Source organism: Haemaphysalis longicornis, unplaced genomic scaffold (assembly GCF_048455015.1).
Source record: "Haemaphysalis longicornis isolate Haplotype H1 unplaced genomic scaffold, Haemaphysalis longicornis Haplotype H1 scaffold_1, whole genome shotgun sequence".
NCBI lineage: Eukaryota > Metazoa > Arthropoda > Arachnida > Ixodida > Ixodidae > Haemaphysalis > Haemaphysalis longicornis.
The window spans coordinates 397042235-397066345 of record NW_027526203.1 but is presented as its reverse complement, the minus strand read 5'-3'; the positions used below and the strand labels follow the sequence as shown (position 1 = coordinate 397066345).

At 44.6% G+C, this 24111-nt stretch overlaps 1 protein-coding gene across 3 annotated transcripts; it reads left to right on the top strand.

Annotated features, from left to right (window-relative positions):
- Nucleotides 1-168: 168 nt before the first annotated feature.
- Snx21 (Sorting nexin 21) lies at nucleotides 169-21021 on the top strand. Of its 3 annotated transcripts, XM_077686712.1 has the most exons (5): nucleotides 170-449; nucleotides 601-679; nucleotides 5375-5511; nucleotides 12817-13198; nucleotides 17324-21021. In XM_077686712.1, the coding sequence occupies exons 3-5, from the start codon at nucleotides 5410-5412 to the stop codon at nucleotides 17650-17652; spliced, it is 813 nt and encodes a 270-aa protein (XP_077542838.1). In that variant the 5' UTR covers nucleotides 170-449; nucleotides 601-679; nucleotides 5375-5409; the 3' UTR covers nucleotides 17653-21021. The 3 variants fall into 3 exon arrangements, with proteins under 3 accessions (XP_077542837.1, XP_077542838.1, XP_077542839.1); XM_077686711.1 differs by having other exon boundaries at nucleotides 169-679; XM_077686713.1 differs by lacking the exon at nucleotides 601-679.
- The last annotated feature ends 3090 nt before the right edge of the window (nucleotides 21022-24111 follow it).

Here is a 24111-nt window from a genome sequence, read left to right as displayed (position 1 = left end):
TAACTACTGAGGAGTGTTTTTCGGTTTCGTTATTCGATTTCCACCTGTTTCATTTTCGTTTTGAACAATATGAGTATTTTTGTCCTGCAAATTTTTTGCATAAGTCTTTTATGCTAAATGCACGTAAAAGTATAGCAAACTTCACTGATTGGCCGTAGTGAACGACGAAGACAGCGCCCGTCGCACGCTGTGGTGACAGCAGTGACAGCGCCGATGCACTCATTTACCAAAATTCGTTTTGAAAGATGGCTGTAAGCAACGTTAGCCGCAAAGTTAACCGGAAAATCGGCTTCGAGCGGTAAAAAAATCGACGTAATCGCGCTGCTAAGTTAAACCAGTTAAGAATCCATCTTTCGGCAGTGCTCAGTTCGTTCGTCGCAGGGTTGACTCGTTGAGGCGTGTGCTCCCGGAGCTGCGCCACGGACACCTCTCAAGGCTGGCCGCGGCAGGTACTGGCGTGAACCGAGGCTGCTAAGGCAGAAATGTGGTGATGATTGTGGAGCGACGCATTGCCGCGGACGTCGTTACTGAGTAGTTATGAGCTCGGAGGAACTGAACTCGTCATTATCTGATGACCTGGACGAACTGCGTTGTTCCCAGGTCGTGGGTACGCTTTGCTTTTCGGAGGCTGCCGACGACACGGGCGAGTGTTTCGTCTCGTCATCTTCCAGAACTATTCGTGAGTGCTCTGTACTCTTGCCCCCTAATATGCTTGCGGTTCATTGCCCAAGCTTTATGCTAATTAAGAGTACGGTGGTTGAGAAATTAGGATTAGCAATATTTGCCGACTGTGTTTACGATCATCACAAACACGTTTGAATGTCGGACACGACTGACCAGATGAAAATTGGCTGGTCAGTGGTGTCGAAGCTGGTACCGTGGTACCGTGCTTCCCTCTAGTTGAAGGCTGATTGATGCTTCTTACCGTTGCCCTGACTGCAGCTCGCATGCATTAAAGCGTAGTATGCATGTTCTATTTTTGGCTGTGGCAAGCGTTACGTCCAGAATCATTGCTGAAGTTACGTCCTGACGTTCCAGCCCAGATCACCACCGCTCCACGACTCACGGCGAGAGCCGTCTAGCTATTTACCGAACGGGTCAAACCGCCTCCGCTGTGACTAGCCAGTCACTGGCAATGATTAATTACTATGCTCAAGCGAAAGCCTTTTGCACCAGCGGCTGTCCTTGTGTTGCACTTCCTTCATCTTTGTCTGAGTTCGCGCTGGTTTTATCCACGAAAGCCTTTTACTGATATTCGTCATAACCGTTATCAGAACATTATTTGGTGGAATTATTGGTAGTTCTCATTCGTTAATGTTCCTAACTTTACGGATTTCGATGTGCGAGAGTATGAGAAAAGCATGACATTTCCGATTTTTACGTGTGCATAAATAAACATTCTCAACAGAGACGTTTGGTAGGAGTCATGGGTTGTCAGTACTGGGGTGGTAGTTCTTGCAGCCCGCAGCTTCCAAAGCATGAATCATACCGCTACGCAGTGTCTCTTTTGCTGAATTCAAGGTACGGTGGTTACAGGGTTTTATGAACAAAATGTTTAAACTGCTAATGAGTTTAGGAAGCGTAATATTGATTACATCAGGATTTGTGAAATTTGTCTCGTAATATTGATTACATCAGGATTTGTGGAATTTGTCTCGTCAACCAACACTTTTCTATTAATGGGAGTGGGGAACACATGCTCTTGCTTGCATGAATCTGGTAGTTCATCTGATGAAAAAAAAAAATTTCTACGCTCTATGTGTAGGCAGGCAGTTGTGCCATAATTGTTCCATTGAGGAATGGGAACTGCAACCCGCCGCGGTGGCTCAGTGGCTAAGGCGTTGCGCTGCTGAGCACGAGGTCGCGGGTTCGATTCCCGGCCGCGGCGGCCGCTTTTCTGATGGAGGCGAAAAGCAAAAACGCCCGTGTGTACGAGATTTCGGCGCACGATAAAGATCCCCAGGTGGTCAAAATTAATCCGGAGCCCTCCACTACGGCGCGCCTCATCGCCTGCGTTGCGTCGGCGCGGTAAACCCCACAATCAATCAATCAATGGGAACTGCAGCCTATATGCTTAATATCAAGCTGCAGAGACGTACGTATAGCTGAGGGTTGACATTGCCATAGCAGTTAACCTATCTTGGTGGTATCACCCGTGCTTATGACTACCCTAGCAAAGCGTATGTTGTCACTAGACCAAAACCTTTTCGAAAGCATGTTTGGCTTTCCTTTTTACACCTGTGTTATTATCCAGTCAGTTGAACATCACAAGCCCTAAGCACTTCTTCGATGCCTGTCTGGCACTGTGGCTGTACACTGACACCTTTTTCTTGACGAGGAAGTAGGAGTGCATGGTCGCAGCTCAAGACAGCAGGTATTGGTCGTTAAGCAAAATGTTCTGGCACCATTATGTGAAACATTCTGCTCACACAAGGCGCTCTACCACATAGCAGTGCATAAGTTGTGAAAAGTAGGCTGCTGCTGCTTGAAATATTTTTGTGACATTCGAAGCCCCAGGGCTTCTTTGGACCTCCTGTGGGTCCCAACTTCCAGGATAGGCGGCGAGTCAGGAATTGCACGACGTCAATTGGATCAGACCTCTCAAAGACATTGCTGTAGCTGGCCCGGCCCATCTGTAACTTGGAACAAGCCCCAGGCACGTAGTTCTCACCAGTGCTGATGCAAAATTTAGGCTCATGTATACAAACTTTTAGCTTGTTAACATGCACTGAGCAGTCTAAATTGACCAGCAACTTTCTACTACAGCATGCCTCATAGCCTCATGAATTATCACAAAATATTTGTGCAGGAATCGGAGGCTGATGCGATATAGTGGGGCAATACTATCCACAACTAGACTGCGAAACACGAACATGGAAGCGAGGTGCAAGGGCTGTGTCATTTGCTTCTTTGACCGTCCATTGCCCTCTTCAGTCATGAAAACATTCAAACATTCGTATTAGCACATTTCTTGCTGCTGGCATGGCTCATAAATGTCCACATTATTGAAGGGACAGACCATCGATTTTTTTTTCCGAGTATATGTTCTCTAGCTCATATGAAAGCCATCGTTTCATACAGTGGAGTAACCACAAGCAATTTATGAACAAATCGGCAGAAATAATTTTAATTTGGCACTAAACTTTCTGAAATCTGAAAGGTGGCGGTTCGTAGTGCAGGAACGTGACACTACAGGACGTGTCCTGATCATGAAAACATTTTAACACGAGTATTTGTGTGCGTTCTAATTGTATAGGTATTTTTAAACATTCTTTTGAAAATTTTAAAGCAGCACTGCCTTTGCTTGTTGTTTTGGTGGGCTGTCCCTATCCTCCCTATCCGCACTCCTAGCGCAGATAACTTTTAAGGGCACAGACAATCCATTTCTGTAGAGTGCATGTCGTGTAGCTCATATGAAAGCCATCATTTTATATACTGGGGTAACCGCAAGAAATTTTTAAATAAACAGGCAGAAATCATTTTAATTTTGCACAAAACTTTCTGAAAGGTGGCGCCATGTGGCCTGTAAACGTGACACTATGTTACGTGTTCAGACAATTCCAGCGATTTCATTTTGTGATTCAGAAAATGCATTAAGGAATATGGAAGGTTGCACATTATTTTTGTTTTAGCCGGGGACAAGTTTTTAAATACCTCTTTTAATCTCGCGTCCGGTTAAAAGTATGTTGCAGCACGGCTCACTGTCGTGGTTGCCAGCGTTCCTTTTGGTGGTATACACGTATGGCTGGTGGATCAAGGAAATTCCAATTTCAAATGTTCTAGGGCACCATCAGCAAAACTGTTTCAGATTAAGGTTTTTTAGGGGGTGCCCTTTCATTTTGGATAAAGAAAGTACACTCGACAAAAATTGGTTGTCTGTCCCTTTAAGCACAAAGGAAACAAGTAGATAACGAAGAGTACAATGGCTCTTTTAATGAAAAATGCATTGAATGTTTTTTTTACAAAATGCAAATGCAAAAAGTACACATTAACATGGTTCCGAATACAAGTTAGATAAGAGGAAGCAGTAAAAACACAGCATGTCGGTTTGTGCTGTTCCAAGCAGAACAAAAAACAAAAGATAGAGGAGGAGATGCGCAATGTTCCAACAGGTGGTGCACAAGCAGTGTGGATGCGGCAAAATTGAATTGAACAAACCTCCATTGTCTTTATCATAGGAGGAGCAGGAGGGGAGGAAAAGAGGGTTGGAAGAGGGAGAGAGCAGGGACAGAGCAGAGAGCAGAGACAGTTGCGTGGCAGGGGCAGCAGAAGACTGTTGTAGCAAGCAGATACACTGCATTTTTTTTTTTTTTTCAGCTGTGGGAAGGTGCGGAAAATTTTCAAGCTCATTAGGCGAGATGGCGTCATTCGTGATGGCACGCCGATTTGCACAGCAGATACAAACATCCATCGCTGACTAGTTGAAACCAAACAAGAGCTCTTAAAGGCAGTTTTCTATCCAGTTGAGTGAAACAAACGGTTTTTCTTTGTCATTTTCACCACTGTACATCTGCTCCATTTACCGTTTCCAATGCACCTGGGTGTGCTGCCAGTTTTTTTTTTTTTTTTTACGAGGGATCTTCTGATAAGCTGGACTATTAGTAGCCTGAACAAGTACTCGTAGTCCGTAATGGGAGTTCATTGTGTTTCTGTAAAAGAAAAACATGGAGATCATTCATTTGCATTTTGCTAGTCATAATACAAGTTGTATTAAGTATCATGGCTTTAGCAGTCTTGTATTATCCATTGCCTGTGTAGAAGCTTCAGTAAAAAAAAAAAATGTGAACAGGATTACTGCGAGAGTAACCTGGTGAGTAAAATTGTCAAGTTCATGTTTAAATACTTTCTGAGCTTTGGATATTAAGGGGGAAGCAAAGCCGGCTCACTGGACAGAAGCATACCATGTTAACATGCAAAGCTTGGTTTTAACAAGACCTAAAAAAATCTTAGTGAACAAAAGGTCCGTCAATGTGTAAATGAAATAATTTGTACTAAGCGTGCAATCCGTTGGGCATTATTTATGTATAATTTGTTATCATATTGTCCACCGGTTGCCATATACTTGCAGTTAATAATGTAGTATTTAGTTCTTTTTTTTTTTTTTTTCAAACTAAAATATTCGGGCTGATGTTTGCTGCAGTCGCATTTTTGTCAGGTTGAATTAAGCTCAGAGCTTAGCACCAGCTAAGATTCTTGCACTGGGATGTTGTGTGTAAGCGTGTTGTATTTTTTCTTGCTATTCATTCTTCTCCTGCTGAGTAGCCTTTGGCAGTTGAAAGGTACTGTTAATACCATGTCGGAAGTCACATCTGAAGCTACAGGAGAAGTATGGTGGGAGGCCTTATTGCAAAATTGTTTTCCTTCTGTTTTCTAGGGTCGTGGTCAAAGACATCACAGCCAAATACCCTGATGGCCTCTGGAGGCGATCTTCCATCCAGAGCAGGGCCTCAGCAAGTGGTCTTTGAAATCGTTTCAGCCAAGACAGTTGTTGAAGGACGCAAAAAATTTGTGGTGGGTACACCATTAGTGCTGTGCTTTGCAGTCGTGCAATGCTTGCCTGATTGAAATGTGCCTTTAATGGAGTGCTGATAAAGCCCCTCTTCCATTAACAGGAGCACTGACATGGTAGGCATACACCACACGTGTACGAGATTTTTATTTCTGTGTGGCATGCAGTACTACAGCATTGTACTGTAGTACAATTCTGTTGTAACTAGCTCACTAAGTAGCCTGCAGGAAAGCGAAAAACTCATTTGAAATGTTTGCAAAATTTTTCTGTGGCATAAAACAAGCATATAGAAGCTATCTTGTTGCTTTTGGATTTATGATGTTATTAAATTTCATGAGGCAACTTTCATCTCGTGTGGTACCCGCCGCGGTGGCTCAGTGGCTAAGGCGTTGCGCTGCTGAGCACGAGGTCGCGGGTTCGATTCCCGGCCGCCGCGGCCGCTTTTCTGATGGAGGCGAAAAGCAAAAACGCCTGTGTGTTCGAGATTTCGGCGCACGTTAAAGATCCCCAGGTGGTCAAAATTAATCCGGAGCCCTCCACTACGGCGCGCCTCATCGCCTGCGTTGCGTCGGCGCGTTAAACCCTACAATCAATTAATCAATCAATCTCGTGTGGTGATCACAAGTGTGTATTAATGTAATTAGGGGCATAACTACATTGCTGCCATTACTACTTATCTGTTATACTGTCGCCCTGAACACCCGCAAAGCAATAAGTCATCACTGATAATCATCAAGCCATACCCGATTACCGATCATCATCAAGCCGCAACTGAGCTGGGCAGCCATTGTCTCTTTTTGCTCCAGCAGTCAGCGTCAATTCCTTTCTTCACCTCCTACCAGTCGAGTTCCCAGTATTGTCCGTGCTATGCATGAGCACATGCTATATAAAACATGCTATATGATAAAAATAATCCTCTTGTTAAAAATAAATGTAAATGGAAGTTTCATGAAGTTCCATGTAAGCTTGAGAAAAAAAAAATGGCCTATTGAGTGAGCAACACGAGGCACAAAAAATTAGCTTGGTTTATAAACACTATCAGGCGTGCTCTCATGGCGCGATGGTATCATTTCTGTTTTCAAACCCTCTGCTGGTGGGTTCCTTTCCCTGAACTAACAGTGCCGGAATTTTACTTTCAAAACACTTGCGCCGCACGCTCAAGGACCTTTTCTGCGAAGATAAATGGATGCAAACAGTTGAGGCCAAAATTGATGCCAGTGCCTGATAGCCTGATAATGAACCGGCACCCTTGGCAAACTAGTTTGTTAGCGCACAGGGTCAGGGTATTTTTGGTGAGAAAGCTTTATCGTGGTTCCGAAGAATACGAAGCTAGACAAGATTACGCCTTTCCGATGCACTGTATGTAAAAAAGAAGGAACATTGTAAGTAAAAAAAAAATACTCTTTGTGCATCGTTTGATTAGAAAACTGGTGACTATGCTAGTAGGTATGCAGGAGGGCTTTCTTATCTAGAGAGTGTTGACCATGTCAGCTTGAGTGAGACTGCGGTATCAGGGTGTGAAAAGAAGGTCGAGGGCGGGATTCGCCCAAAGCCAAGGAGATAAGAAACAATCTTGAGGAGCGCTTCTTCCTGCCGTTTAGCCACTTGTGACGAAAGTGGTGCGGGAAAGCCAGTCGCCGGTAGCAGAGAACGCCAGTGCATGTTAGCAGCGGTCGATCATAAGCACTCTAACTCAAAGTACCGTACATCCAGTACTCTAGTTCTGACTTTACAAAGCATACATTGTGTGTGTTTTAGCGGGGCATTTCTAGTTCTCAATAAGGCACAACTTTGTTTTCAAACATCGAACTATTCAAAGATTTACTAGAATCTTTCTAATAGAGCTATTTTATTCAAGATGGAATCGAATACGTATCGCATAGTTCACTTTGATATTCGAAATTTTTAAATATTCGCACATGAATGCATTTTATTACTTCATGCGAGGTACTGGCACCGCCTGATAGTATTTGACTAGTAGTGCTGTTAGTAGGAATCTCTACAGCTTGCTTAGAAATGACAAATCTCCTCATACGAAACTGGAAGCATGCCTACGTTTATTTAATTTTATAATGTTGCCTAGTTGTGCATGTGCATGTGCAGTAATGTCAGAAAATGTTGGGGACAAGTTTTGCCCTCGAATTATGCAATAATAAGTTCCCTGGGAATTGGCTGTGCAAAGAAATGCCTTCTATAGTTTAGTATAAGTTAAAGAGCAGCTGAAACGAAAGTTTACCTACCCAAATTCTTTTTCACTGTGATGTGTACACACCTTAAGTCTCTTGTGACCTAATTTTAAACTCCACAGTTATGCAGAACTTTTATTGACACTGTTTGAAAACACGTTGCCCCGGCGGACGCAGCACCTAGCGGAGTGTGCCCACAACTGGTCACCACTGCGGTGAACCACTGCGGTGTGACATTACACTCGGCACTCCTGTTGCTCTCGTCACCCCTTCTCAGTAGTCCTTTTTACGCGTGGCCTCACACGAGTGAGCAGTGTAATTCATGCCTTTTGCGTGCATAATTCCTTTCACATGTTTCCGAAATGCGAAAAGCGTAAGAAGCTCTGGGTTGCCTAAACAAATATAGCAAATTTGAAGAGAGGCAGGGCCGGTCGTTGTGAGGCCTTACGCCATCGGCGAGCGAGTACGGCAGTTGCAAAACGCCTGATTTCATGGTCATGACGGCGACAGCAGGCTCTCAGTCGACTCTATGAATACGCGAGACACGAGTACGGCCGACGCGAGACGATGCCCTATTGGCCCGGCTGATCGGCTCTATGAGTATGCGGGACGATATGCTGTTGTTGCGGACGGTCGGGGCATGTGCGATTATGGCAACTACGCGGCACACTGCGCAGAATTGATTCAGTTCAAATGACTTCGTCAAAAATGAATTAAAACTAGCCGCTGTTGTCATCATTTTGTGCACTGGTAACGAAAAAGAAACAAGAAAAAAAAGGGGGCTACATTTAGATTTGGTGCCACCGCTCTGCTAGCAGGAACAAAACTGCCCGTGTAAACAAAAATAATAAAATTCTGTATTTGAGCTTTGATAATACGCGCTGACACCGAATTCGCACCCGCTACTGGGAGGTTTCGGCGCTTTCCTCCACGATAGCTTTTTTTTTTTTTCTTCTCTCATGAACACAGGGTGGTTTGACCAACACAGCCAATATGCCCTGTGTGAGCGCCTATTTAGCATTTAACACTGTTGTTTATGTACCTATTTCCTAACTCCCACCTTCACTATGATGCCCTGAGATTACCTTCTACCAGATGACTATAGGCATGTCTCAACCGCTCACAGTGAAGCAGTAATGGTTGCACTGACTTGCCAACCCCTGTTCGTGCATGCTTTGCGTTTTAGAAGAAACAGATGACCCGAAACACCTCGAATGTGTGCCGTGTTCTCTCAGGTGGCAGCGGGAGAATCCGCGAACCACGCCCACACTATTCCTGACTATAACGTCACTTACGTTTGACAGTAATGGCCACCCTTTTTCGAGTTTTGGTTTAGAAAAAAGCAATTTTTGATCTTTATTTGCTGTGCAGTGACGTATATTTGGGCCTCCAGATTTTGTGCTTAGCACCTTTTGAAGTGATACTACCGGAAAACAGTGCATTTGAAGGGCCGAAAATTTTATTGCAGTTGGCCCTTCAGCCCTTTCGGCCTTTTCTTTCGGCTTTCAGCCCTGGGGTTCTCAATTGAGTACATAACAAAATTCCCCTATCACATAGAGAACAAAACCAAAGCAGCTAGTTTTCTGGGAAATAGTTCTTCAGAGATACCTCTTGCGAGAGATGTAACCATTGTTCATTTTGTCCTAAAGCTGAACGCTAGAAAGATGTAGGCGTAGACGCTGCAAGGAGGGGTGTGGCATGATAGAAGCTTCCAGCTGGTCAAACTTGAAGTGGTCTGCCCTTTCTGTCAGCTTCGCTGTTTCCTCTGTCTTCACATCTCAATTGTGAAGGTGGCCGGATTTTATTAGCTTCGGCAGTCCTCGCCCGATATTCCAGATCTTCTCAACACTGCTTGACATGCTCACGATCGGCTTCCTTTGCTGATGCTCCGCTTCTTCCTTGGAAAGAGCACCTTCTTAGGTCTGCCCATCTTATCAGTAGATAGTACGCTGATGACGCCGATTGCGTGCCGAGAACACCTGCTCGTCGGAGCTTACGTCATCACTAGGCGCAGCCAATCCGCGACGTATGCCTCCCCACCCGAGCACCTGCGCTGCGACCGGCACTCCCCACACCTGCTCGTCGGCTTCTTGCCTCCTCACCACTTCCCCTCACACTTCTTGGACTAGCATTTTCCTCCTCTCCACTTTGCTGCGCATACTTTTTTGCGATGCCCGGCATGGCTACAACTCAAGCTGAAACAGCTCATCTGTTAAAACATGATTTGAACTAAAACAGTGACAAGTGGCATACGTATGGCATTTATACTTCTCAGCCTGTCAGTATAACAAGGGCCACTAGAGGGCTGAACCAAGGTGTGCAGAAAACACGACCAATCTATACCGACGTAAAGGTAGCTTTTATTTATCGCAGTGTCTAGAGTTACGTCCGACGGAACCCAAAATTGAAAACTAAAGTTACATCCGATGGAGCTTTAAACCAGTGTTTTGAGAGACGTCCGAAGGAACCCAAAATTAAAATTAAAGTTACATCCGGCAAAACTTCAATTCAATGTTGAGTTACGTCTGGCACAACCTGTAAATGAAATTGAAGTTATGTATGTTGTATTCCACCATATAAAATTAGTCCGAAATGGCAATTAAAGTGAGTACATCGGCTGAACGGGCCACTTCCTAAGCGACCCGGAACATCGTAAAAGAGGAAAAACCTGACAGTCGGTGCCCGATAAACAGAGAGAGACGGCTGCGCTTCCGACTTCTTCAGCCCCCGTTGCCCCTTGTTAGCGCCAACCGCGGCAGACAGCCTTGTTGCAGTTTCCTCGAAAAATGCGCACCAGGTTCGCCGCCAAGTACAGAAACAAAAGATCAGCACATAAAAATACTTATCTCCGCACCTGTATAGAGTTTTTTGAATGCTTTCTCATCTACTGTGTGCCCACCTATGTGTTTTCTGTAAAGCATACATACAAAGAATAAAGCTTGGAGTGTTCTCAATGCCTGGACAAAAAAATGTGTGCGAGCCATTTCCTTCAAGAGAAAATTTCAGATTCAGACCTCAGTGGCTATCATTTTACTGACATCTTCTGCATATAAAGTGACCATTTGCTCCACATAAAAGTTGGGTGTAAAAACCACCCCTTCTGCCCATGATAGTTACTGCTTTCATAAAATATGTTTTTCATTAGTCAGCCAGATTTAATTAAAATTACTCGAGATTTCATTTTTGGGGTAAGAAATAAGAATAACAGGGCATTCCCTTCACTACCCCTAATCAATTAATTATATTTGTTAAAAGACTCTTGGTCCATGTCAACTTCATTCTTGGCATGAGCTGCAGATGCTACAAACTGGCACTGCACCCACGGCAAGAGGTTCTATTTTTTTAATTTCCATCTTCTCCTTTCTTTTTGTGTTTTGGATGTGGAAACAAGTGTATGTGCATTAGTATTAAAGCAAAAAAACTCCAATGACCCTAGTGGAATTCCAAACCACATTGCTGCATTAGTACAGGTACAAGTAACACGCTCCAGACCGCTCGACCAACGAGAACCGACGTAAGCAGTGGTTTCAGCTATTTACCATTTCCGCACCGGTTCGGCTGTAAAGTAGCAATATTCGTGTTTTTTTTTTCTAATTTGACATCACGTATCATACAATGGACCATTGCAATAATGTTGCGTAGATTACATAGAGCATAACAGTATTTGGTACTGTCAGCTGTAAACTTTTTTTTTTTTTGCTTGACCTTACATCAAACGGTGCTTTAATTTCCATTAATGACTTTGTTTTACCGTGAAATAGGTTGGACGTAACAACTTCAATTTCATTTACAGGTTACACTGGATATAACTCAAAACATTGGCCTAAAGTTCGTTGGACATAACTTTGATTTTCAATTTCGAGTTCCGTCGGACGTAACTTTAGTTTTCAATTTTGGATTCGTTGGACGTAACTATGGACACTGGCTTAAGGTTCTGTCGGAGGTAACTTTAGATTTTAGTTCTGGGTTCCATTGGACGTAACTCTAGACACTGCATTTATTTATTGGTAAATAACGAGACAAGTGCTGTCAATTATAGTGATATTAAAATAAATAGGCTGTACAATGCGTTCTTTTTGGGAAATATGAGCTTGAATGAGTGGGCTGCTTGGAAAAATGTTGAACATTTGTAGAGAAGTGGCTAGCGTCACCTTTGCTTGAATGTGAAGACCGCTGCCGGTACAAGTTTTTGACCACAAAAGGCTTTAAATTTAAAAAGTAACCATAATGGTAGGTTAAAAGATTTGTGTTCATGTTTTTTGGTGCACTTTAGTAAAGTCTGAGCTGGCTAAAGCATTGTCAGGCCTTGTGATGCGCCTACAATTGTAATGACCAGTTTAGAGCTGAATGTCACCACCTTTAAATTTTCTTTACTTTTTGGTGCTAAATTGGAAATATGTACCTAATTTTAATTAGGAATTATTTACAAGTTCTTGACTGAATAAAGTGCTGCTTTCATATCCACTAGATAGCACATGGGCGTGTGGTCGAGAAATGGACCTTTTTCCAGTAGCGTGCTGCACATGCGCTACTATCGTTCCCAGCGGCCGATCCGCCATTATTGGGGGCAAAATGTAAACACAACGGCACCGTATTGGATTATCCAGTTGGGAACGCCAAGCCATCTAAGTGCTGGTCCGTTTTCTGAGTTCTGAAAGCGGCCGACAGGTAAGGGATACGGCTGCCATCGAAAAATTTCTCTGCCACCAAAACCCTGGGATGGCTTCCTCAACTGCGCAGGACAGGCGGAAAAAAGGGGGTGTGTTCTTCTATAATCCCCTAAATGTGGTTTGGGAGGCCGCCGCTTGAGGGCTACGCTACTGGAAAAAGGTCCATTCCAGTTGTCAGTCCTATTAAATTTAAATAAGTATGAAGTAGTATCAGCAGCAGGCTGTTTTACTTAGTTTCGCATAGCAGTTGTTCATGGTGATTAGGAGGGAGTGAAACATTGACTGCATGGAATAAAATCATTATCAGTTTTGTTGGTTGTGTGGTCGTATTAGGTACCCTGCACAGGCCCTAGGTATAGTTGATGCTCATTGCAGTGTGTGCAAGCAGAGCAAATGTGCACCTGAGGGTGTGGCTTTGTTTGGCGCATGCCGTTGCTTCTTCCCCCACCAGTGCTACACTGTGCTGGTGAAGAAGAGCCCAGGGCTGGAGCGCCTGCCGGGCGTCTTGGAGCGTCGCTACTCGGACTTCCTGGCCCTGTTTGCTGGCCTTCGGCGGCGCCATCCCTCGTGTGTGGCGCTGCGAGACTTTCCATTTCCCCGAAAAGCCCTCCTGGGCAACTTCACGGCTGAGGTGATAACTGAGCGCAGCCTGGCCTTTCGCCGCCTGCTCTCCCGCGTTCACGGCTCACCGGAGCTTCGACGTTCCCCGGAGTTTGCCGAGTTCACATGGCATCGGGAAGTGTGCCGGGCCCACAGGCTGATGGCTGCCGGCCAGTTTGAGGATGCCTCGGTTCTCCTGGAGAATGCCTATTCAGTCCAAGAAAAAGTCCTCGGTGAGTTGCTGAGCTTCTCCATATTGAACTCGGTGATACTATACAGACATTGAAGTTGCCTAGTTTGGTAGAATGATTTGTATGCACTGAAACAGAGGCAATGAAACAAAAGGCTGCACACATTCAGGAGCAGTATAGAACATTGAATGATGATGCTTTAGATGCTGAAAACACAGTTCAAGCATTACTTATTAAAAAATACAAGATACAGAAATGTTCTTTAGGGTTTTACGTTCTACTTTGGTTTAGCCTTGCATTGATTACTGTGGGTACAGAAAATATTTAGAAAATTTTTTCAAGTCAGACTGCCACTTATTGCAACAAAATGACATTGCAGAGTCATGATTTCATGCATGTTACATTCCACCTCATTCATGGAACTCTGTTTTCAATGCCACTTGATACTTGAGAACTTGATGTAGAAATGAGCCAAAATCTGCCTTCTTGTGTGTATGGCTGCAATGCAAACTGAGATGGATATAGGGCAATAATAACGAGGATCTCCCACTCCAAATTTGGGCATATCAGTGAGGAGTAATGGGATCCTGCTTTTCAGGCTGCTCCTTAGTTGTTATGTCGCTGATGAAAAGTGAGAAGGATGCATTAGTTTCCTGCGAAAATCCCACTTATTGCATCGTAAATTGTGCGGCCATATGAAAGGTTTCGCGGAGTGTTTTGTATGCCTGGCTTCCCCAAAAATGTCTTTACGTTGCAGAATTTCTTCGCCACAACTTCACACCCCATGCTTTGTATTCTTGTTGGTTACACAGCAGCCAAGGCCAAAATGTATTTACACTGTGGAGGCACAGCTGTAGATTTCCTTTTGTTAGCCCTATGGAGAGCAAGGTAGACATTTTCATTGCCGAAGTGTTAAAGGGGCACTGACACAAAAATTTTGCATCTTGCTTTTTTTTTTTGTTGTTGTTGCGATAAGTAGCTAGTGACCTACTTATCACCTGTAGAAACCTCATTTGCTTCAGCGTGCGACGGTTGTTTAATTAGAGGCATGCGGCCAGTCACAATTTCGGTTTCAGTGGGTGCCGCGAAACGATGGATTTTGTGTGAACAAAGCTGACCACGTGACCGTCGGAGGGATATCACAGAGCAGAGCTGCCATAGCACTGTCGAATCCGCGTTGCCAGCAGTTTCTGTGAATTCCCCCACGTACTGATCTTGTGAGCCGCTTAATTAAAAAGCGACCGTGGATGTGACGCAAGCGCTGCAAGTGCAAATGCTGCTGCGGCTAGAGAATGACACCCGACGCTCGAGGCAGTGGGTGGCAAGACGCGCGCTGAGAGCAGCCGGCCGGTCTGCCTACAGCTCCGCCTACAGATGTGTTTGGCTTAGCACTGCGGCGGATATTCGATTGCCGCTCTCGTAAGCGGTGCAGATGACAATTTTTAATGCAATCCGCCATCGCATCATTAACTCCTTCCTCATATAAGCTGCCATGGTTGGGAATTGAGTCCAATTTCGTGCAGCGGTAACAAGCTATCACTCGAGCTACCTGCGCCGGCCTGCACCACTTCGCGGCCGTGGCCGCCGCCTGCACAGCGACCGTGCGGCTCGCTCAGTGGGCTTTTTTTGTCTCCGGCGCATTGTCTCGTCCAATGTAAATAAAAAATAGACTGCCTGGAATCGCTGTAGAACTTTGGTCGCGGCCAGCTGCCCGATGAGCCGACGTAATCACGCCGCCTCTGCCACCAATGATCGGGTCGTTTGTTCTCGAGAGCAGAAGCTCCGCCCTCCGACTGGAGCGGCGAGTCGGCGAAAAACGCCGGCAGTGCGGAAGTGGCAAGCACAAACTCGTGACGTGTTTGGATGTTGTTTATTTACAAAATATTGAGGGGATGTCGACTGCGCGAGGTCCTCTGCTGGCTGCTCGGTTGCGTTTCGCACACTTTAAAATTTATTTTAAATATGTTCTAGGTTGTATTCGCCGCTGATATTTTGCAGATGATGTATGTGTGTTCACACCAATCTATCTCCGAAGTTATTTCCCCTTCAAAATTTTGTGTCAGTACCCCTTAAATGAAATGAAAAGTTGAAACTCGCTTGAACCTAAGCACCCCTCCCATATTGAGAACGGTGAGTGTTAAAAAAATGGTGCTTGTAATTGAGGATATGTGGTATATGTATTTCTGAATCGGGGTCTTTGAACCCTGAAAGTCCTGATCTTGTACAGCTGTTAGTACATGACAGAGTAGAGACTTAATTGCTTATTGCTGAATGCTGCACTTGTGGCAATAATACGAAATCATGTCTTTGCGTGGCAGTTTGTTTTTAGGTGGTTCAAGATATTTGAGGTTGGATTGTCAGCCTTCTCAAAATTGTCCTGACAAAAATGTCTTGGACAAGGATGCATGGGTTTAACATTGAACTTTAAGCTGTTTTATGGTCCCTTTGAGTGAGAGGATTGAGGAGCAAAGAATAATGTAGGTTTGTTGTGAGAATGAAGATGGACTATGCCATTTTTGAATGTGAAAGTGTTGAAAGGAGTGTTGTAAGGAGGGTGCATTCACCAAATAATTTCTGTGAACTAAAATGGGGGAAATTTTACAGAACACTTAATTAGATGGCACCACTTATCTAGCTCCTTGGGTGCTGGTCATATGACCTAGTTCAGCAGCCGAACTCATGCAAAAAGGCCTCCTTTTAGAAGGGCCAGAAAAGGACAAGCATGAAAAGAAAAAAACACTAGGCGTGTCAAAAGCCTTCCTTTTGGGAATTTAAGGTGGCCTTAGTAAAGGCACCCTTCTCTTGATGCGTTAAACCCCTATAAACGAGGCTAGCGTGTGATGCACCAATCAGCATACGCCGCATGGGCCAGGCCCGCCTCTTACATTGATAGGTGTGCCTGTGGTAGTGGTTTAAAGCATTGAGTGTTCAGGCCACCCAGGTCTCCCTGACTAGGCCACCTTGAGAGGTGGAAGCTTGCATCACGGTGAGCATTCAGTGGGCACTGGCAGTGCGGGTTACGGTTCCTGGTGCAATTTTTGTCCATCTTGTTTCCCTCATGTATATTTTTTGTTCTGGGGAAGAGTTTCCTTCTGGTGAGTAATGATGAGCTCTAGCTGTAGTTCCCTACCTCGGTTAGTGATCGCTGTCATTGCCATGTTGTCGCTGCTCCCTGCGTCACGGGGCAGGCGGATGTGCCGCAGCTGCATGCAGTAAGTGCTTCATGGTGTTCATTCTTTGCTACCACTTGTACACAAGACCCGCCGCGGTGGCTCAGTGGCTAAGGCGTTGCGCTGCTGAGCACGAGGTCGCGGGTTCGATTCCCGGCCGCGGCGGCGGCTTTTCTGATGGAGGCGAAAAGCAAAAACGCCCGTGTGTACGAGATTTCGGCGCACGTTAAAGATCCCCAGGTGGTCAAAATTAATCCGGAGCCCTCCACTACGGCGCGCCTCATCGCCAGCGTTGCATCGGCGCGTTAAACGCCCACAATCAATCATCAACTTGTACACAAGGCACCAAACCTATGAACTCAGCAAAGCTATTGCTGTCGTTTGCTATGTTGGTGATGAAAGGGAATGTTTAAAGGGACCATGAAGACAAAGTACAGGCTTGGTTGATTCAAAAGGCTACGTTGACCCACTAACAATGATACCAATATTAATGCATACAACTGAACTAGATATTAGGGGAAACAGATGAGGCAACTCACCAACCACTTTCTCGCCAGATCCTTATGATGTTACAGGTGTGTGCCGTTGGCCAGCCAAAGCCAAGAAATGTGATTGTGTGATTGTACTAGTGCTTGTGCTTCCGTATGATGTGCCACTTGAATGCTAACAGACTGATAACTCTGTTTTTAGTATGCCCTGTTACTTCGCTGCTGACAGCGTGTAGTGTGAAGTCTCCAAGTCCTTTCATATATACTTTTTTTTTTGCCAACGAAACATCTCTCCTGGCTGGGACTCAGTTTAGTGAGTTACCAAAAGCTAGTTCTTTCAAATCAGAGTTTTGTTTTGTCTTCTTTCAGCTGCAGCAAAGCACAGTGCTATTGCACTTTTTTGTCAGTGAGCTAGCTACGCCGTAATCTTGGCCAATTTCTCGCCTATACTACTGTGCGGTTGGGTGGGAGTGCCTCATGGCCTCCTCCTCCTGCCCGGTTGTATGCAGGCGATGCGGACCCGGACACGTTCACGACGCTGGCGGTGCTGACAGCCTGCCTGAATGCGGTGGACAACGTGGCCGAGGCGCAGAAGTACGCTGAGCTGGCCCTGTCGCGGCCCAGCGCAGCGTCGAGCGGCAGCGACCTGGAGGTTCCCCTGCTGGTGCTCTCCATCCGGCTCTGGTGGGCCGTGGGCAAGGAGAAGCGGCACCTGGAGGAGCGCCTGCGTCACGTCAAGGACACGGGCCTCAACGTCGACGCGCTGCCCACGCTGCTCGAGCTGGTGCTCAAGAAGGACAGTGCAGCCCTCTACTCGCCCACCGCTGCCGCCTCCTAGGCTGTGCGTCCCGTGCCCCCTCGCGCAAAAGGACTCCACTGCAGTCACCAGAGGCATCGTCGCTCATGTGACCTTTTGTCCACAACCTGAACACCCATTGGCTCTTAAGACTATAGGTCAAAAAAAAAAAAAATTGAGACAAAAGAAAAGATGCATGCACAGGTGAGAGAACTCGGGAATGAATCAGGAATGTAGTTGGGTTGGATCACTTGACTGCTTATTGTTTTGACTCCTTGTGCATTGACTACAAGTGGTGTCTGAGCTATTTAAAGAGCTATTTGGTGACAGTGCTGCTGATTTGTGTTTTTAAGAAAGCATTGACAGCAAGTCATTATATTTGCCCGCATAGCTCTGTTAATTGTTGTACCTTAGTGGCTTTGAGGTTTTCAGTGCCTAGCTAGTTTTTCTCCTGCTCGACAGCCGAGTGTGTCTTGCTGTTCACTGTGGACATTTTGCTCTAAATTTTTGACCAGAGGTATATCAGTAAGCACTGAGTGATTACTTCCCAGTTGCACATTTCTTAATACTGGTGTTTGCTGGTTGTGTGCGTATGAGCTGTACCAAAAATGAGATATCATTTAAGACTATGTGTTTTGTGTTTTTCTTTCATTGTTTGGGTGCAATACGAGATTTGTGTAACATACGACCCTCATGTTACATGGATTTCGCTGTACATGTGCTGATAAGTGTGCATCAACTTGTAAAAGCAACACAGCACAGTGTAGACGACTCAGTGAAGAAGACGGGACTGAAGTCTTCCTTTTTAAGTCTGGATCGTCGTAGTGCTGTGTTACTTTTATAAGATTCCTTACTAACTTGGCCAAGAGCAAGTTCTAATGGAAACCGAATACTGTATGCAGAGACAAAGCTGTCAAGTTATGAAAAGACTGACTAGCCTTTAGGCAAGGGTTCCACAGTTTCTTTGCCATACTTTTACTATATCTTTGCCACTCCTCTTTGCCATATCTGCGGTTAACGTAGAAGGAAATCACGATAGAATAAATTGTGCAAGAAAAAAAAAGACTCGTACACAAAGAAGACACCACGCAGCGCTGTGTGATGTCTTTTTTTCTGTTCATCTTATCCTTTTTTGCACATTTTATCCTATCATGTCAAAAGACCGACTAGCCCCTCAAATTGCTTTAAGGAAATCATGTTAAAGAAAATTGGCTGGCCTATAAGGCAAGTCTTAAACAGTTTGCTTATTGCTTTTTGCTGTGCCTACCATGTTATAGAAGGAAGATAGGTTGAAAAAAAAGTTTAAGGGGATTGTAAAAATCTTTTTATCCAAGCCCAGCAATAAAAGTTTATAGATGCAGCAGGAAGGTGAAAACAACATTGGCTGCCATTATCAGTACAATGAACACTGGTTAGTGAGCATAGTGCAGCAAACTGAATTTATTATTAAACAGGTAAACGGTAACAAAGCAAAACAAACTGGGTCTTTTGTATATACTGTTAAAAAACTTTAAATTAAGTAGGCGGTCTCTAGGGATGAGTTGTTTTGATTTTAATTCAGTCGCCCAGTAATGTCTGAAAATTCAGTTGATAGTATTTGGCTCCATATTCTTCATATCTGCAGCACGAAGCCTTTTTCAAGCTTTTGCTAACTGTGACCCTACGGCTTTCCGGTTTTTGTGAAAGGCTTGTCAAGCTACTTTCAGGGGGCATGGTTTTCATTGTCATCACTGGTATAGTAAAGGAACTGTTTAATTTAACATCAACTGTAACTTCCTTTGGCTGTTAGGTCTGGGGCACATAGGAGGCTTGAGGACTCAAGCAGCCTACTTTAGAAAACACCGTCCTATACAAAGGACATGGTGGGCACATAAATGATTTGAAGTAACAGCCTTTTGGCGAGGATATAAATTACTAAGCCAAGAACATTGCAATATCACAGCTACTGGGATATATGCATAAATTGGGATTTTGCCTTCAGCCACACATGCAAGTGAAAAATAATCAATAATGATTTTGAGTGTCATGTCCCAGTCATGTATTTTTTTATACATGACTGGGACATGACACTCAAAATCATGGATTTAACTTTGACAAGTCACAGTGGAAACTTAAAAAACTACAAGTAACAGCCTTTTGGCAAACATATAAATAACTAGAGCATGAACATGGCAAACCCACATTTCTGGGATTCAGTCATAACCTGTTTAACTCGCATTCACAATCATTGTGGGGCAATGAAGAGTTCGAGGGAGTAATATTCCTGAGCTGCAGTCTGAATTTCAAAATTGTAACCAGGTGATTGTCGGACATTCGGTTTGCAGTGTCGCTTTTCGTTAGCGTCACGCTTGAGGACGCTCGTTCAGCTCGAGTGTTAGACATCGGTAAGACAAGCACCTTCACTGCACCTCTGACAAGGTTGGCCAAAAGGTTCGAGCCTGACGGTTCCTTGTAGCTGAGTACCTTGGTCTAAAATTCAAAAAGTGGTTGATGTGAACAGACATCTTCAAGCTGCTGCAGGTGCCTTGGCTGTCGTTACAACTGGTAGGGCAGGCACGCAAACACCCTGGATGCGAACTCCCATAGCAACTTCGTGGCACAAGGTCTGAGGATCGATTGCAAACCTACGGCCTTCAGCTTTTTGAGGAGCGTGGCGGCATGTGGCAACCGTTTCTGTAGGTTACGTTTGAAGAGCTGGGCAGTGGTAAAACAGCGGCGCTTCAGATCTTTCTCGTGAGCACAGAGGCATATTTTCTGGAGACACTCACAAAAAGTCTCTCCGAGGTCAGCATCTTCCAAGAAGTGGAGGTCAGTCACCGAAGCTGCCTTCATGCTAACGCAACACAGATTGCTGATCCTTTTCAAAAAGCTCTTGAAAAGCTTTTCCAGCTCCTCAAACATACCAAAGGGGTCAATGTCGTCACCTTGGAAAAGCCTGTTCACTTCATGTCCGCAAGGATGAGATCAAGAAAAGTAAGACGGGCCAGGTTCATTACATCCCAATACATCTCTCTTGGAGCCTCACGTTGTAGCTTCTATTTGAAACTGTGGATAAATGTAGTTTTAGGGCCTCGTACTTGCTAAGCTTTCTGCTAAGCTTAGCAAGTACGAGGCTCTGCTAAGCTTTCTGCTACCTCTGCTAAGCTTTCTTTTCTTTGTAGAAAAATCTGGTATTTGGGAGCAAGGCCAAACTGGAGGGGCGAGCGGGTGTTCCTTCTTACGCCAATCCAGTCGCGTTTGAAGGATAAGCGAGACTTTCAGCTCAAATAGTCCCAACATTAGGCCAGTAATTTTGTAGAAGTGGCAGAAGCCAGTAGGCCCATGATGTCGATCTTCCATGGCCCTCAAAAAGGGGCCAGTTTGGTCCAAAGTAGCCAACCCTGCCTATGCACACAGCAGGCTTGTACCCCCCCCCAAAAAAAGGGGGGGGGGGGGAATCAAAGTGAAAGCTGTACACATAAAGAAGAGGACACACAGGACTAGCACCGGTTTACTATGTTTCACTGCCCCAGCACCTAGCTAATTCACCCCCATTAATGCATCGAAAGCTGTACCCTTGGTTTGTTTCCAGTTCCATCTGTGTGAAGGTTTAATAATTTTGCAGTTTTATTTACATTGCACGAACACAAAACCAAAGAAATGCAAGTCTGCAATTCCATTTGTGTGGCAATTCTGTTCATGGAATTCCTGTTTAGCAAAGTTGTGGCCTATTTTCTACGTAGCAGTCTGTATATTGACAACGGTACTTACTGCTAAAGGTTCATATCTCGTAAGTGCATATGGTAGGCTTTATACAAAAATAGTGCTGCCCCTAATGGTTGCCATATCTGTTTGTGCCATGTTCAAGAGCACGGTGTAGCAGTGAGGCTGAATGAGCACCCACTTGCTGTCAGGCTTTAGCCACCCACTGAAGTGCCTTTGTAGTGTTCTTTGCCCTCTTTAGTGAAATGTAGGTGCAAAAACAATGAATAAAGCATTCTAGGCAGGGGTGTTGTCTAGAGGGTCTATGCGTTTTCCACTAAAGACAGGGAAGATGCTGGCCTTGTCTTCTTTAAAAAAAAAATGTACTAGCCTGGGGAACTACTATGCGACAATAGTGAAAGCTAACGCAAAGTTTAAGTTTGTGTGTTGGCATCTTTCACACTGACAAGCACGTGTAGGACATTATTGTGATTGTGCATTGTGTTGAGGGTGGTGCACCAGTGGTAACACATTTCCACCTGGGTACTTGGCAAATGAAGCCAGCAAAATAATTCCCGATGGTCTTAATCTGCCATATTAGTTTACTTTATTGCTCGTGTTGAGCTCAGGCGAGGTGACAGCAATCGCAAATGAGTAGCTTACATGCAGCATGAACCATCTACAAACATAACTTGTTTATAAACAGGCTAACTTGGTAAACATAACACCTATAAACACGGCTCTTTGGCCAGTTTCACCCTCGATATAAGTGGCACTCTTGCATAAAGTCTATTTATATGCACTTGCACAACCTACAAAATTGGGCACTGATTATGGAAAATTTTGCTGTCTTTATTGTGCAGGGTGTTGAATGTTCTGTAACATCTCCATGAGAGAACATAGTATCCATGCCACGGCTTGGAAGCAGGTGCCTTCAGCTTGGATCTGGTGCCCTGCTGCTTGCATGAGGATCATGCATAGGGTCTTCCTCCCAGCGTATCACAGTAGCCTGCAGATGTCCCTCACTATAGCGTGAGCGTCATGGTTCGAGTCGAGAGCTTGCAGCAGTGGGCAAACATTGTTCAGGAACCTTTTTGCCATGCAAAAGTGCCCGCCGGCCATTCGGAGGTTTCTTTCCACTTCCAAGTTTGTGGCAAAATATTCTGCTAGACTTTCTTGAGTTGGATTGCCCAAAATTCACTTCTTATGTAGTTTGAGCTGAGCTTAGGGCATTTGAGCTGCCCTTAAAGGGGTCCTGAAACACGTTTTGAAAGGGGCAAGTAAACTGTCGCTGTCATAATAAGGTTGTGGGATGAGGGACATCTCATCCGAATATTGCCTTTTTGCTAATGACAGAAAGGTCACGTTTACGCTTCGAAGTTTGCCACCCCTTTCCTGGGCTAATTTCGAGTCTTCACTCTTCTTCCCAAATTTAGGCATCGTCGCCGTGTTTGTGCATCGCAGACCAGAAATCCTTGCCATTGACAAATCTTTTTTGTGCACTTTCGGTATTGTCCTTCCATTGTCTGCTCTCCATCAAAGTTTACAATCTTTGTTTACTAGTGTTGCCTGCAGTATGATTATGAACTATCATGTTCATCTATGTTTACGATTTTTTTAGCTGGAAGCTTATCAACATTTCATTAAAAAACCACGCAAGCACCTTGTGGAAAGGAATTGTGGAATTGTGCGTGTCATTGGGGTCCACAGCTCCTTTGCAGGTCGCAGCTACACATCCTACTATACCGAAGTGTTTGGTGCAACTGACCTTCCTTCACTTTTTAATTGAGCTTCCCTCCGAGTGCGAGAGGTCTGAGTTACGCAAATGCAAGCTGGTACTGACAGCCACCTTTGTTACTGTGCTTGTTCGAAACGCATTTCAAGACCTTGAAACGGCGGTTCCGCTGGTTGATGTGTCGACTGCTGCAGCCATTTCAGACTACACTGGAGTGAAGCACAGGACCACTGAAATTCAACTGAAGTTCTCAGCATAGTATATGTTGGATTTTGCTTATGTTAAGAAGTTCTGCCTAAATATCGTGGAAGGCTGTTTGAGTGTACTCAAGGCTGGATGACCTCACTAATGTTAGAACTTTGTTGTGCCCACTGCCAATGGCACCACCATATTGAGGAAATTTGGTGAAACACTGATGAAATGGAGGCGTAGTTCTCGAAGTTGCAAGAAAAAGTAAGCTGAACAGGCCAATTGTCATTCAGAATTACGAACAACGCAGTAAACGGGAATAGAAATAAGCGCTCTTTCAGTGCGTGATAACTTGAATTGTGCTTCAATAGCACCCTAATCCTTTCACTGTCATGACCATACACTTGGGGAGCTAGCATATCTCCCATAAAGGGACAGACAACCGGTTTTTGTGGAGTACATGTCCTCTAGCTGATATGAAAGCCAGCGTTTTATATAATGAGGTAACCACAATGAATTTCTAAATAAATTGGCAGAAATCATGGTAATTTCGCTCTAACCTTTCTGAAGTCTGAAAAGTCGTGCCATTTAGTGTCTAAATGTGACACTACTGTACACATACAAGTGGCTCTGTCGGTTCCAGTTCATGATTCAAAAACCGCATAAAGAAATAGGAAGGACTACATTTTATTGGTGTTTTGGCTGGGGACAAGTTTTTAACTACCTCCTTTCATTTTGCCTACAGTGAAAAGTTTTTCGCTGTGCGGCCCACTGTCATGGTTGCCAGCATTCCTTTTGGCAGCCTACGTAGTAAGGCTGGTAGATATAAACATTCCATTTTCAAGCGTTCTAGGGCCCTATCAGGAAAACCGTTTCGGTTTGAGGTGTTTTAAGTG

Coding starts and splice junctions, on each gene's coding strand:
- Snx21 (XM_077686711.1), top strand. CDS start 538: ATGAGCTCGGAGGAACTGAACTCGTCATTATCTGATGACCTGGACGAA. Junction 5,512..12,816: donor AAGGACGCAAAAAATTTGTG/GTGGGTACACCA, acceptor TTCCCCCACCAG/TGCTACACTGTGCTGGTGAA. Junction 13,199..17,323: donor AGTCCAAGAAAAAGTCCTCG/GTGAGTTGCTGA, acceptor GGTTGTATGCAG/GCGATGCGGACCCGGACACG.